The sequence below is a fragment of the Sapajus apella genome, unplaced genomic scaffold, assembly GCF_009761245.1.
Source record: "Sapajus apella isolate SASKATOON/1434 unplaced genomic scaffold, GSC_monkey_1.0 scaffold128, whole genome shotgun sequence".
Classification (NCBI taxonomy): Eukaryota; Metazoa; Chordata; class Mammalia; order Primates; family Cebidae; genus Sapajus; species Sapajus apella.
Genome location: NW_022437068.1, coordinates 532448 through 548520, shown reverse-complemented (window position 1 = coordinate 548520; position 16073 = coordinate 532448). Strand labels below are relative to the sequence as shown.

Below are 16073 nucleotides of genomic sequence, written 5' to 3'. Positions count from 1 at the left end.
TTCATTGACCTCTTCATTCAGTCCAATCCATCACAATGACAGACATGCTTAATGATGGGATGCACTCTGAGAAATGCAACACTGGCAACTTTAGCATCATATCAACATCACAGAGTGTTCTTACACAAACCTAGATTGTATAGTCCACTATGCACCTGGGCTATCTTGTATAGCTTGCTGTTCCTGGGCTAGAAACCTGGAGAGCATGGAGCCATACTGAATACTGTAGGCAACTGTAACACAATGGTATTATAAACAAATCTAAACACATAAAAGGTATCGTTAAAAATACAGTATTACAATCTTCTGGAATCAGTACCGTCTATATGGTGCACCGTTGACTGAAACATCATTATATGGCGTGTGACTGTACACAGTTATCTATCTTCAGTTTCGAGGTTATCTTTTCTTAAGTGCCAAAGAAAACAAAAGGATAAGTTCTAGTCTTACAAATGTTCTCAGGGTCTAGGTTTTACCATGCGCAAATATAGAGTTGGACTAAATGATATCTAAATTATATAAATTAGAATATTATGTTAGATGCTACAAGTGGATGCCTAATTGCAAAGAATAAGCATATATCTGACCCTAAGGACAAAGGTAATGGGGTAGAAAAGAAGTGAAAAAACATCTTCTTTTGAGCAGAAAAGACTAGGAATAAGTTTCTTACAGCAAACTGACCTAACATGGACTATACAGAGCGGAATGCTATGGAGGAAAATCTATCACTTACCCACAAAAGCAAGTCAGCTTGAAAATGCTTTAAAGTGGCCAGGTGCTGTGGCTCACACCTGTAATCCCAACACTTTGGAAGGCCAAGGCGGGCGGATCACAAAGTCAGGAGATTGAGACCATCCTGGCTAACAAGATGAAACCTCGTCTCTACTAAAAGCACAAAAAATTAGCTGGGTGTGATGGTATGTGCCTGTAATCCCAGCTACTCGGGAGGCTGAGGCAGGAGAATTGCTTGAACCTGGGAGGCGGAGGTTGCAGTAAGCTGAGATCATGCCACTGCACTCCAGCCTAGGTGACAGAGTGAGACTCCACCTCAAAAAAAAAAAAAAATGCTTTAGGGTAACTTTCCTACCCATAGGAGGCATAAATGCAGAAGGCAGGCATTGAATAGGAAAATGACAAGATCCATTTAACACTAAGCTAAACATAATTTAATCTTTCTTTGATGATTCAAAAGTGACTCCAAAATCTTTAAGTGGTTTAGGAATCAACTCAGAATCTATCTCAATCATTGGAGTAATGATTAGTTGGCACAATGCTAGGTAAGCCAGCTTATACTATGAGTAAACAGAATTTTAAAAAATGTTTTTCATAAATAATCACTGACTAGGAGTTCTGATTTTAGAACTGGTTTTGACACAAATTAACTGTGAGAACTTGGGCAAATTGCTTTCTCATGTAATACAAATCAGCAGAAAGAAGCAAAACGTAACTGAAGAGAAACTCTGCTTAGAAGGTTTATGAAATAAATGTTCCTTTTTACTTGGCTGAGAGCATACAATTCATTGAAATGATTCAGTTATGATCAGTCTGCCAAGCAATTTGCCAAAAAAGTATACTGTGAGAAAGAAAAGAGGGCAAAATTGCCAACTTGTCTTCAGCAAGAAAATTTTCCACACTGATCCCATAAAACATGCTAATATGACAAATGGCTGTCTTTATAACTCAAACACTTGCTATAACAGGAAATGCACAAAGGAGATTACACATTTTTAAAGTATGGGGGGGAAATTCAAACACCTAATGCACTTCAAAGTCACAGACAGCTGCCAAGATGCGGAGAGATCACTAAGTGAAGAAAGAGTCCAACTAACGGCATATAAATTATTGTTCCTTGTCTATCGCTCTTGTTCAGATTTTAAAGCCCTAGAATTAAAGGCTAATGTTGCTGAAATTACAGAACATTTCCCAAACATTCAACCTTCAATAACTGCTCTGAATGATATAGAAGAGTCAAGCAACCTTTCCCAAAAGATTGGCAATGAGATAGTGTTATGAGCTTTTTCTTTTTTTTTTTTTTTTTGAGACAGAGTCTTCCTCTGTCACCAGGCTGGAGTGCAGTGGCGTGATCTTGGCTCACTGCAATCTCTGCCTCCGGGGTTCAAGCAATTCCCCTGCCTCAGCCTCCCGTGTAACCGGGACCACCGGCGTGCGCCACCACACCTGGCTAATTTTTTGTATTTTAGTAGAGACGGGGTTTACCCAGGTTGGCCAGGATGGTCTCAATCTCCCGACCTTGTGATCCACCCACTTCGGCCTCCCAAAGTGCTGGGATTACAGGCAAGAGCCACCGTACCCAGCCATGAGCTATTTTTAACATAATCACAAGAACTAGCCTGAAAGATGATGATCTGTTGCAGCACTACAGTGTGACGGTGGAATCCATATCTCATTGAGAGAACTTAAGGCCAATTTTCAACCTAACACATGTGTACAATACTATAACATCTGATGCTGGTAAGGGTACACAGCTGCTAGGAGGGAAGCTGGCAGGGTCTTGGGGCAACATTTATGATATGCAGTGGTGTGCTGGAGCTGGCCCATACAGGCTTGTGGGAGCCAACTGTTAATGTCTCTTTCCAACTCAGCATTCCATGACTTCACATTGGTAGCCTGAAATTGGCCATGGTGAGAGTACTGATACCAAACATGTAAGAAAACACCACAAAATCAGGACTCTTTCCACCTTACAAGAGCGGTTGTTAATGTTTACCAGCACACTGCTGATTATAAGCCTTAAGATGTTCAAACTTTTTTGAGACAGTTTCATTCTGTTGCCCAGGCTAGAGTGTAGTGGCATGATCACAGTTCACTGCAGACTCAAATTCCTGGGTCAAGGAATCCTTCTGCCACAGCCTTGAGAGTATGTTGGACTACAAGTATGTGCCACCACACCTAGCTAATTTTTAATTTTTTTGTAGAGACAAGAGTCCTATGTTGCCCAGGCTGGTCTTCAACTCCTGGCCTCAAGCAATCCTCTCACCTTGGTCTCCCAGAATGCTGGGATTATAAGCATGAGCCACCAGGCCCAGCCTAAAACTCTGTAACACAGTAATTCTACATCTAGACATCTTTTCTGTGGTAATGATTCAAAATATGGGTGATGAGGGGAGGAAAAGAAAGAGAGAAAAAAATTGATGCACAAGCAGTCCTAATAGTGAAGAAATTATGAGAAATCTAAATGTCAAAACCTTGGTAAAAATACTATCCTACATTCATTAAAAAGGATGTTGTAGAATGTAATACTATTATGCTAAAATGCTACAATAAAACAAATCTTAGTTTTAAAAAAATGCACAGAGAAAGATTAGAAGGAAATATACAAAAAGTTTGTATATAAAAAAATATGAAAACTAGATTTTAAAAACAGAGAGATACAGCTGGAAATAAAACTAATGAATGGAACCACACCTAGTACAGTTCATTTATTTGTCAGTATTTCCAAAATGGTCATAAAATGGATTTTTCAAACTGTAAAGCATTTTTCAAACTGTAGGTAGTGAGCTATTTGGGATTTTTAAATCATTTACTGGGTCACAACTAGAATTTTTCAAAAAGATAAAACAGAATAAAGGAAAGCATTATTTGGGGGGGGATGCGTGTGTGCGCGCGTGCATTCAGACATATATTGGGTTATAACAGGTATTTTTAACTGTAAGTGACAAAGAACTCCAGCATTAAGTAACAACATAGCACAGTAACAACCATACCTCATCCAAGAAGTGAGAAGAAACCAATCACAGACACATTTGCTTTTGAGCTTTCATTTAAAGATCGTGCCATCAGTGAACTGATAACACTGTCCTGGATGTCCCAGGGGCTGCTGAATAGGCAACCCTGCCAATCTCAGGAGGGGCTTCTCTTGTGCCTTCCTTTGGTAAAGGCAGAGTTGGCTGTGTGACTTGGGGCCTTAAAACTCCATTTTTATGGAATAGCTGCAAACAGATTAATCCAAAGAAAATTTTCCTTTCGAAATGAAAACTGAAAAACATTCTAAGAAAATACAGTGGGAACAATTAGAACATGTGAGTAAAACTTAATGAAGCTTGTTTATATCCATCAACTCTTAGTTCCCACAGTCAAAGGGGATGTCATTACTTTATGCTTATACACAATTGGGAAACTGAGGTTCAGAGGGTTCGGCCCATTAAGCTGTTGGGAACTGAAGTCTGGCCTTACTACTCTACCCCAACACACTGGGAGCTGAGCAGAAAAAAAGTGGCTGCTTCCTTTTTCACTATAGGAAGCATTCTGACTGTAGGAGGTAAGATCATTCACTTGTGAAGAGGCTTTCATTCCCTTGTCTCTTTTCCATTCTCCTCGCCTGCAAAACGCAGACAACACTACACACTTTGCAGGGTGTGTAAGGATAAGTGATAGCACATGAGTGACCAGCTGCATGCTGGGCACAGGGTCAGAGCTCAGACCATGGCAGTCCCAGCTGTTGGTAGCTAGCAATATGTCCTCTTCAGGAGCAGATACCCACTCTCTCATAGCCAGCCAAGGATTCACACACAAGTGAACAGTACCTCCAGACGCAAAGCTCCCACTCTGACTTGGAACAAAGAGGACTCATTCACCTCCTGACCTTAACAATCTACAGGTTCCCCCTTAGGCAGGCTAACTCCTGACTTTTCCTTCATCTTCCTCCAAGCTACAGCCTCTAAGGGTCTCAGTGCTCTGTGCATCTCTGACATTAGATGCAGAACTGTGTGTAGATGTGTATTTGTCTGGGGTGAGGATCCACTGCTTCCAAAAAATTCTCAGACATTATGCATTTGTACCCTACTCCAAATTAAGAACCCCTGCTCTAAATTAGCCATGCAGATCACATACTTCCCCTGTATTCTGCCTCCTGTCACACCAGTAACCATGTGTGTAACTCATTAGACACAAATTGAAGTGTACAGAAAATTTGGGAAAGCCTTTGTAAACTACATGGCCTTAACCAGACAACGGAATGCTCACATTAAAGACAAAACTTAAAATGAACCAAAACTAAGAGCTACCCTCTACTCACTGAAGGCCTACTGTGTGCCAGGCACTGACCCAGGTGCTTCCCATGAGCAATCTCCAGTCCTCACAACTCATTTATAAATGAATTCATCTTTCCATTTCATTTTCATACCAGGCATGATGCTATGCTATGTAGACACAATGGTGGGAAATCAAAGATAGGGTACCTGTCCAGGTGGAGCTCACCTTTAAATGGGAGACAAATATATTAATCAAAGATCACTCAAGAAAATCTAAAATTATGGGTCAGGTCTGGTGGCTCATGCCTGTAATCCCAGCACTTTGGGAGGCTAAAGCTGGTGGATCACCTGAGGTCAGGAGTTCGAGACTGGCCTGGCCTATATGGCGAAACTCCGTCTCTACTAAAAATACAAAAATTAGCCAGGAGTGGTGGTGGTGCATGCCTGTAATCCCAGCTACTTGGGAGGCTGAGGCAGGAGAATAATTTGAACGCAGGAGGAGGAGGGTGCAGTGAGCCAAGATCATGCCATTGCACTCCAGCCTGGGCAATTAGAGTGAAAGTCTGTCTCAAAAAAAAAAAAAAAAAAAGAAGAAGGGATACACAGTGCTATAAGAGCTCATAACAGGAGGAATAAACCTTTTTATAGAGGTCAGGGAAGGTTTCCTTGAAAGAGTAAGCACTTAATAAAGCAAAGAGGAGGTATGGGAAGGGAGAGGTAGAACTAGAGAAAGGAGAGAGAAGAGAGTTCGAGGCAAAAGGTGCATGCAAAAGCCATGTGGCAGGGAACATGGAATGACTTGGGGCTGTATCCCCACGGGAGCTGGGCCACACAGACTCTTGTAGGCCATATTAAAGAATTTAGCCCCTATTCTTAGAGCACAGGGAAGAAGTCATTCAGGTGTTTCATTATGGTAGTGACATGATCAGATCTGCTTTTCTAAAGAAAACTGTGGGGATGATGTGGGAATGAACGGGAGAAGCCCAGAGGAGACTCAAGGAGGCTTGTTAGGAAGCTGCTGCAGTATAGCAGAGATTGGGGTGGTGGCAGAAGAAATGCAAGCTGGCAGGCTGAAAGACGTTCAGGACATGAAATCCCAAACACACGGGGTGGTAGGGGGCAGACAACTGTCCGGCAGGATGACCAGATTTCTGCCTCATGTGATGGGATAGAGGCAGCATCATTCTGAGCCAGTGAAGCCAGAAGAGAACCAGCCTTGGGGCAAAGATTATAAAGTGCAGGAGGCGGCAAGCAGGCGGCTGGAAAATGCGGCCTGGGATCCAGAGGGAGGTTCGGGAGGTTCAGGCTGGTGGGAGAAAATTGAATTACTTGTGAGGAAACGGTTTCTGGAGTTGCAGGCACAATGAGATAACCCATTTCCTCTGGAGTTGCAGGCACAATGAGGTAACCCAGAAGAGAATTACAGGTTGAAGAGAGAAACTCAGAGGGATTCCAACATTTCTCCATCCTACACATGAGGACACAGGGCTCAAAGAGAAGTGACTTTTCAGGGAACAAAGTGCCAGTAGTAGGAGGAGGAGGCAGAATCGAGTAAAACGTGAAGCCAGAGCACAAGTGCAGGAGTTCATACTGAAAAGAATGCCTATTTTTGAAAAAAGAGGGTGAAAACCTTCAAGGAAACACCATGGCTCAAAGGGAAACTGGAATTATGCTAAAGAGAGTGAACAAAATTAATGCAGTAAAAGCAAGAACCAGTGAAAATGATGACGTCTAGATTTTATAGAAATTATTTCTCTCGGGTTCTGCCCTGCCCCCTGCCAAAGACTTCTTTATTTTTTATACCAGTCCATATTCTCCCTCTCTCCTCTCAGAATTCTTATATCATGTGTCTCTTAAGCGTCCAGCATTACACTAAATGTTGAGGATGCAGAGTGGGGACAAACAAGATTCTGTGCTAAAGTTGCTCACAGGCTGAGGATATGGGGCAGGCAGAAAAGCAAATCAACAATTACTTTGGAGACCAGTCAGTGCTAGGAGGGAGGCTGCTACCAGAACACAAAAGAGAGACATGAAATGGTGCAAGCAATCAGCCAGTGCTTCCCAGGGTGATGAATCAGAAAGGTGGGTTAGGCAGCAGCCAGGTGACAGAAGGGAGACAGAGGGGTGTCTGAAGGTAGAGATGGGGGGAAAGCATGTGGCATTTGGTGGGCATAGGCGTAGCCAGAGCACAGGATGTATCTTGGGAAATATCACATGAAGCTGGAATGATGTACAGAAACCAGAACTGAAGAGACCTCAAATGCCAAGCTAAGCAGTTTCAATGTTATCCTGAAGTCAACTGGAACCCTAGAAGGGTTTTAAGGAGAAGAGTTACATGATCAAATTTACACATAAATGCACTCAAGCAGCAGTGTGGAGGAGAGACGGGAACACTCAGGGCCACAGGTAGGAAGGGCAGCATGGAGACTATGAAACTCCTATGAAGCTGTCAAGCTCCAAGGCTTCTGGTGATCTTTTATACAATAAGATAAGGCATAGACAACCAACCAAAGTATCACCCATATCATTTCTTTGACCTTATCTTCCATTACTTGAATTTCTACTTAACTTTCCACTGGTCAATGTCTCATCTCCTCTAGAAGACCTTAGGCTGTGTGATAACAAATACAATTGTATCTCAAAATTTCTGGCCCATAAAGAGGTGTTTATGACATGCGCTGAGTAATTCCAAGGCTTTCCTGAGATACAACCCTAGCCAAGTGAAAGACAATGCGCCGGAACCCAACAGGCAGGGACAGGGACTGGTGAATCCCCCAGAGCACTTCAGAGGAGACCCCAAAGATTTGTTGTCTTTCAAAATATGCTGCTGTTGAAACATATAGAAAGTGGATACATACTAAGCATCTGCTACGTGCTGGGCATTTTATTCACATTATCATGTTTAATCCTCACAAAGCCTTATAAGGAGGTAGCATTTTCAACATTTAACAGATAAACTAAGGCAAAGAAAAGTTATGCAGTTTCCCCAAGGTAAAGGGAATGGTAGAAAGATCATAGGCTTTGGAATCAGACAATGTGGTCATGTGACTTTGAGTCTCAAATAGAAAATGCAGATACTAATTAACTAACCCTAATAACTAACACCTGTTTCACAGTTATTATAAAATGATCAAGTATGTGAAAGTCCCTTTTATATTAATTATAAAGCACAATTCAAACTCTTATTACTTTGGTAAAGTTGCATTTTGGGGAGGACCACTTATTTACCACATACAACCTGACCTACGGTGGCTTCCAAACACAGGTCATTTAATCCTGCCTGCTATGGACAACAGAACTTCATACTAGATTAAACTTTAAATTATTAATGGTCTTACTGCTATACTAATTTAGCTATAGTTTTGTGAAATCACCTGGGGGAAAGAATTTTAATAAAAATTCAATCTTCAGTCCTCAATTTAAAAAGGGCTTCCTCTGAAAAATAAAATGTAAATGTAGTTGATTATAAATGTGCTTAAAAAAAAAGTCATTCAAAGTTCAGGCTAAGGAATAACCAGACCATCAGTTAAAGGTTTCTCTTTTTTCAGCTTTGATATATTCAGATGGCTACGGAAATTATTCTACTTGACCTCACAACTTTATAACACTCATAAATCTTTGTTATTTTTAATTCATAATTCATAATCTCCTGTATGGCTAAGACAACTTCCTCTATATCTGATCACTTCTAAAAGACACTTACAGTACTCTTTCATTCATTCAAAAGAATTTTATTGAGGGCCTCAGACAAGAACTAGACACTATGCAGACACAAATTCATAAGACTTGGGCCCTGCCCTCTTGGAGCTTACAGTCTAATATGGCACAAAAAGGAAATTGTACAAAGTACTAGACCTGCAAATGAGGATCAGGGAATAAATGCAGTGACTTCAGATAGGGATAGATCATATATGGCCACACCATGAAAATGCTTCACAGTGGAGATAGAATTTCAATAAAGACAGAGAATTTCTTAGGATTTTCACAAGTAGAATATGTTTTTGGAAGATGATACAACACGAGGAAAAAGAAAGATACAAAAAAAGGTTTTAGGTGTATTTGATAGGAAGGGGGCAGAGATTCTGGAGAAAGATAAGATTAGCTGGAATAATGCTTTATCAGGAAAATAGTGGAAAATAAGGCAGGAAAGGTAGCTGGGAGTCAGAAGGAAGACACCATTGGGCTCTTGGTCAACAAATGACATACTAAATGTAGGTAGTTCAAGGAGATTCTTCTATAGTAGCGTTGTACAAGATGGCAACAAGATTCTAAGTGTCCAGGAATGTGATATGAGGAATAAAAATAAAAACATAGGGATAAAATACATCAGGAGGGAAATGGAAATAACTTTAACACTAATAGAGAGTAAGGTATCAGCCGGGTGCAGTGGCTCATGCCTGTAATCCCAGCACTTTAGGAAGCTGAGGCAGGTAGATCACGAGGTCAGGCGTTCAAGGCTAGCCTGGCCAACAAAGTGAAACCCCGTCTCTACTAAAAATACAAAAAGTTGGCTGGGTGTGGTGGCAGGAGCCTGTAATCCCAGCTACTCAGGAGGCTGATGCAGGGGAATCACTTCAACCCGGGAGGTGGAGGTTTCAGTGAGTCGAGATCACACCACTGAACTCCAGCCTGGGCAACAGTGCGAGACTCCATTTCAAAAAAAAAAAGGGAGAGACAGTAAGTTATCAAAATTACTCTGAGCTGTAGAGAGCTAGAAAAATCTGGAGGAGCTGATTCAGTAACTGCAGGGGTGGGAGAGGGTAGAGATAAGGAAATGTTCTTAAACATCCTTTCAAGGGCTAAGGAAATCTAAACAAGTTTGAATTTTGCAGTGGTCTATTGCAACATGAACTTCAGATTTTTTTTTTAAACTATATAATAAAATGATGCTCAAAGTTTATCTGACCTTTGTCCTTTGACCTTGGAAGAAATCACTGTAGCATTTAAGCAAGGAAACCAGCACCGTGTTCTCATCATACTTGATTAAGAAGTAAGGAAGAGCTGTGACTCCTTCTGTTTGACAAAGATTATCATATGCACACTCAAGTGCTTGAATCTGAAAACAGAAAACACACAGTTATTCTCTAGAAAATTACATATCTAGTTCTGGGCTCAAAACTCACTCAAAATAAAAGGTACCTTAAAACCAGAAGACTGGAAATGACTGATGACACTCCTGTTACTCTATTACAGCAAATGAATATAGAAGTGCCTCCAAGTAATAATACCACTTAGCTTTTATATAACACTTCCAGGGGCATGGTGGTGTGCGTCTTAGGAGCACAAAGGGACATATTATGGTACAACATGGTGGTTCCCTAAGTTGTCAATCAGAGGTTTAGAGCCGTAAGCAAACATTCATTCTTTCCTATGATAACCCAAAATGAATCTACCCCTGTTGAATTTTACCCTGAACCTTTCCATAATCTTCAACAGATTTACTGAGACATGACTAATATACCATACAGTTCACCCACTTACTACTTTTTGAGACAGGGTCTTGCTCTGTCGCCCAGGCAATCACAGCTCACTACAGCCTTGACCTCCTGGGCTCAATCAATTCTCCTGCCTCAGCCTCCTGAGTAGCTGGGACTATAGGCACACACCACCATGCCCAGCTAACTCTTTTGAATTTTTTTATAGAGACAAGGTTTCACCATGTTGCCCAGGCTGGTCTTGAACTTCCGAGCTCAAGTGATCTGCTCACCTCTGCTATCCAAGTACTGGAATTACATTACAGGTGTGGGCCACTGCACCTGGCCCAATTCACCCATTTAAGGTACATAATGCAATATGTTGTTTGGGTTTTTTCAGTATGTTCACAGGGTTGTACAACCATCACAGCAATAATAAATACAGAGCCTTTTTTTTTGAGATGGAGTCTCACTCTGTTATCAGGCTGGAGTGCAGTGGTGCGATCTCCATTCACTGCAAACCTCCGCCTCCCAGGTTCAAGCAATTCTCCTGCCTCAGCCTCCCAAGTAGCTGGGACTACAGGTGTGCACCACCATGCACAGCTAATTTTTGTATTTTTAGTAGACTTACGCTTTCACCACGTTGGCCAGGATTGTCTCTATCTCTTGACCTCGTGATCTGCCGGCCTCGGCTTCCCAAAGTGCTGGGATCACAGGTGGGAGTCACCGCACCCAGCCAATATAGACCATTTTTGTCCTCAATAAAAGAAACTCGATACCTGCTAGCAGTTAATTCTCATCCAAAATCCTTTCTCCCCACTTATATTTCTTCATGGGAAATTAGTTCCACAAAACCACAATCTTGGATTTGTACAAAATAAAAAAAATTTTTTAATCAATAATGGCTGCTCCCTGAACAGCTCTATGGAAGCTCCCTGAATGATGTTCAGTATTCAGGGCTTCAGTGATTGATGTGTTTCATGAATTCAAATCATCTTGACATATAATCTCTGCCTTAAAACAATAAGAATTCTCTAGTTTAGGTTCTCTATTCTACCAGCCTGATTATTTTAACTGCTCTTCTGGGGACCATCTGTAATGACCTTATTATCTATCCCAAATGTCACTGACTAACTCTGTATGTACCACGCCAGGTAGAAAAGTTCTGCAACTTGGCACCAGAATAGGAGAATGCCTTTTGTTTTGTTTCAAAGACTCTTTCCCAAAGTATACTGCCTTATGTTTCCCCACTTGAAATTGAAGACCACGTTTTAGTAAATTATTTCGGTGTTTCAAAATGTTCCTAAAATTCACCCTTACTGGCTTAGCATTTCACCAAATACCACTGAAAACCTGGAAAATTACATCTTCAAAATAACTTTACAGACCAGGCAGGTTGGCTCATGCCTGTAGTCCCAGAACTTTGAGAGGATAAGGCAGGCAGATCGCTTGAGCCCAGGAGTTGAAGACCAGCCTGGCCAACATGGAAAAACTCCATCTCTATTAAAAGACAAACATTAGCCAGGTGTGGTGGCACGACTATAGTCCCACGTGCTCAGGAGGCTAAGATGAGAGGATCGCCTGAGCCTAAAAAGTTGAAGCTACAGTGAGCTGTGATTGTGCCACTGCACTCCAGCCTGGGCAACAGGAGTGAGACCCAGTCTCAAAATATGTATATACACACAAAAAATGACTTTACAAACATTATCTAAATAAGTCTGCTCCTAGTACCACCTTTGGAGGATTCCAGTTACCATCTCTTCAACCTGAGAAGGAACTGTTTGTCTTTGGCAGGAACTAGATAACTACTCTTGTACATTCAACCCAATTTTATGTGTATTTTAGTTTATTTGTTGATACCTGTTTTAGCGAAAACCTTTGATCCAAACCCACTGGCCCCTGAATGAGAGGTAAACTCTCTGGAAGACAGAGGGCAGGATAGCAAAACCAATAGTAGAAGTGGTACTTCTTTAGATCCTAGAATAAAAAATATAAATACGTTATTACAATAGCACCATTAAGTGAAGCTGAAATGCATCTATTAATGTAGCTTCTCAAGGCCGATTAAGATAGCAAAGCTGATCCAAATAAAATATGTCCAGTTTGTCAAATATCCTCATCCCCAACAGAACTCATGATAGAATACAGGACTTTTGTATTCTCAAAACAGTCTCACATACCACCACTAATAATATGAGGACAAACATAATATACTTTATTGGCTACCTTCTAACAGAAAATATGCAATAACTAATTGATATTATCATCATCATCCTTTAAACTACAAAACTACCCTGGGAGGTAATTATTATTATCCCATTTTATAAACAGAAAACTGAATTTTACAAGGGGTTAAGAACCTGAACAACAACAAAAAAGATGGTAAGTGGTAAGGGGAAGAGAAGAGATCAGAACTCTGCTTCCAAAACTTAAGCTTTTTTCCACTGACCAAACATACTCAATGTACCATCTACAGAAGCATAACCACAGTTACGATTCTCTTCACAATCAAATAAATTACATGTTATTAAGGAAGTTGTGCTATTCACTATGCATGCCTGAAATAATATAATACTGCTTTTGGAAATGCCCTAGTGGATTTAAGTCAACAACTATCAAGCCCTTGCTACGTATGACGCAAAACATAAGACACTAACAATAAGAAGAATAAATCCTAGGCCCAGACATCAGGCAGCTCACTTTCTGGATGGAGCAGAGATAAAGTGAGCGCATGGTTAGAGCCATGGAGAGGCTCTAAGTAGGAAGGTGCATGGGTGAATAGGAGAGGTTACATCTTCATGAGTGTATCTGACCGATCCCCCCACCAGGGGAGGTGACCCAGGGGAAAGAATTTGTGAGGCTGTCCTTGACACTGTTCCGACTCAGGTTAATGGCTCTTGCTTCAAAATTCCTACAGCTTTTGGGCCCTTAATCATTGATGGTAGCATTCCAGACATATGCTGGTATTTGGCAGCTGGCCTAAAAGCCTGTGACCACTGAATATAAATTCAGTTTATGTAGTTCATTAATATTTCCTTTTGAATCTTGCTAAGAATTAAAATTGGATGGTTGTTAGATGACTTATTGAGATTTAATTCACAGCCCATAAAATTCACCATTTTAAAGTATACAATTTAGTAGTTTCTTTTTAGTATAGTGATATGGTTGTACCGTCATCACCATTAATTCCAGAATATTTTCGTCACCCCAAAAAGAAATCTCATACCTATTAGCAGAGACTCCTCATTCCCCCTCCTCTCATCACCTGGCAACAACTAATCTATTTCCTGTCTCTATGGATTTGCCTATTCTAGACTTTTCATATAAATGGAATCATACTAGGTGACTTTTAAAATGTAAATGTATATATAAACATGTGTCCAGATGAGAAAGTCTAGTAATTGTAGTTTCTGTGGTCTCTAGTTTTGCTATACGTTGATCGTCTAAGAACAAATTCCCTCTTCACAATGGCAAAATGAACTGCGAAATTGAAATTAATGAACTGTCTAGTCCTTTGGGTCCTAAAAATAGGAGAAGGAAAGCAAAAACACCTCTAGAGATTATTTTCTCTTCCATGTACTTAAATGATTTGTCATAACTGATCTTTAGTAAAAGGTTAAACAATTCAAGATGAAGGATCTCATAAATTCTTTTTTTTTTTTTTTTTTTGAGACAGAGTCTTGCTCTGTCGCCCAGGCTGGAGTGCAGTGGCATGATCTCGGCTTACTGGCAACCTTCGCCTCCCAAATTCAAGCAATTCTCCTGCCTCAATCTCCCAAGTAGCTGGGGCTACAGGTGCATGCTGTCATGCCCAACTAATTTTTTTTTTTTTTGTATTTTAGTAGTAATGGGGTTTCACTTTGTTGGCCAGACTGGTCTTGAACTCCTGAGCTCAGGCAATCCACCTGCATTGGCCTCCCAAAGTACTAGGATTATTACAGGCATGAGCCACCAAACCCAGCTGGACCTCACAAATTCTAAGAAGCTTTATCAGGTCGTCTTCAAAGGCCAAAAGGCTTGCATTTCTTTTATTTACTTATTTATTTTGAGACGGAGTCTTGCTGTGTCACCAGGCTGGAATGCAGTGGTGCAATCTCGGCTCACTGCAACGCCCGCCTCCTGTGTTCAAGAGATTCTCCTGCCTCAGCCTCCCGACTAGCTGGAATTACAGACATGCGCCACCACACCCAGCTAATTTTTGTATTTTTAGTAGAGACAGGTTTCACCACATTGGCCAGAATGGTCTCGATTTCTTGACCTCATGATCCACCCGCCTTGGCCTCCCAAAGTGCTGGGATTACAGGTATGAGCCACGGCGCCCAGTCAAGGCTTGCATTTCTTAGGATTCTTTTCAGGATACAAAGGACCTCCATTAAATTAAACATAAAATCCTTAGTGTCTGAAGATTTTAAAAGACAGAGACTTAATTTTTTTTTTTTTAAGCCAGGCTAACCATGCTCATTAAACAAGGCAACAAGACCAACACACATACTGACTCTAGGCAAACCTTAAAACTTTAAGTAAGAGCTAATGTTATTTTTCTCATTAAATGCTAACTGGCAGTATGTTCTACTAATAAGAATTCTTGGTACAGAAAGTGTACTGATGCTCAATAACTAGAAATCTTTAACTAGCAATACTTACAATTTATTCTAGTAAAGAACCTATAGAATTACCGAAATGTATAGCCAAACTATTAATGCCAAAGTAAGCCAAGTAATCTGACAAAGAATTTTTTAAACATTTTCCTGTCACTTCCACTATTACATAGAAAGCATCATAACTTGTTAGAAAATGTGTTCCTTGTAGATAGCCACCCACTGGTCTTGTCTGATTCCTATCATACCCTCCTTTGCCTTGGGCAATAAATCAGAGCCCTCCTCTGCATCTAGGAGGAACAGTGGGAGGTTGGGGAAGAATTTGGCGGAAAAAAAAAAAAAAGTGGGAAAGAGGATTAATATCCAAAGCTGATGATGCTGTGGTGAAACAATGTACTTAATACACAGCAACATTACTGTGTTTATATGCCTGCTCCAATGAACTTATTCTAAAGAAGTAAAATGAGCAGGAAAAAATATCAATATGGTTAATACTGTATATTTTTCAATATACTACAGTTTTTTTGGTTTCTTTTTTTGAGACGGGGTCTCACTCTGCTGTCCAGGCTGGAATGCAGCAGTGCAATCACAGCTTGCTGCAGCCTCAATCTCCCAGGCTCAGATGATCTTCCCACCTCAGCTCCCCAGTAGCTGGAACCACAGGAAGGTGCCACTACACCCGGCTACTTTTTGTATTTTTTGTAGTGACAAGGTGTCATCATGTTTGTTGCTTAGGCTGGTCTCAAACTCTTGGCCTCAAGTGATCTACCTGCCTTAGCCTCCCAAAGTGCTGGGATTACAGGCACAAGCCAATGTGCCCAGACTAGCATTTTTTATAATAGAATATTAGAAATCACCTATATACAACAGGAATCTATAGAACATACATTTGACAGAATGTTATATTGTCACTATAATAATAAAGGATATAATTAGTTTTATATACACAGATATATGTGTGTGTGTGTGTGTATATATATATATACACCTGTGTGTACACTGTGTGTGTGCATGAGTGTGTGTCTGTACAGCTGGTATCTGTGTGTGTGCATGCACACATGCACACATGC

At 40.7% G+C, this 16073-nt stretch overlaps 1 protein-coding gene and 1 long non-coding RNA gene across 9 annotated transcripts in view; both read right to left on the bottom strand.

Annotated features, from left to right (window-relative positions):
- Window positions 1-16073, bottom strand: part of ATG7 (autophagy related 7) — a 261895-nt gene that overhangs the window by 211075 nt on the left and 34747 nt on the right. For 7 of the 8 annotated variants that reach the window (XR_004264016.1, XM_032262224.1, XM_032262226.1 and 4 more), the window contains 2 exons: window positions 12266-12382; window positions 9898-10047 (listed from right to left, as the gene is read on the bottom strand). Coding sequence is in view for 5 of the 8 variants with exons in the window: in XM_032262224.1 (XP_032118115.1) it covers window positions 9898-10047; window positions 12266-12382 (267 nt within the window). In the remaining 3 variants the exon portion in view is untranslated. Of the gene's footprint in view, window positions 1-9897; window positions 10048-12265; window positions 12383-16073 lie in introns of those variants that run through there. The other variant, XM_032262228.1, reaches the window with a different exon arrangement.
- Window positions 3764-5326, bottom strand: LOC116539364. The gene is made up of 2 exons (XR_004264018.1): window positions 5036-5326; window positions 3764-4339 (listed from the first exon to the last, which is right to left on the bottom strand). It is a non-coding gene; the product is annotated as an uncharacterized LOC116539364 (long non-coding RNA).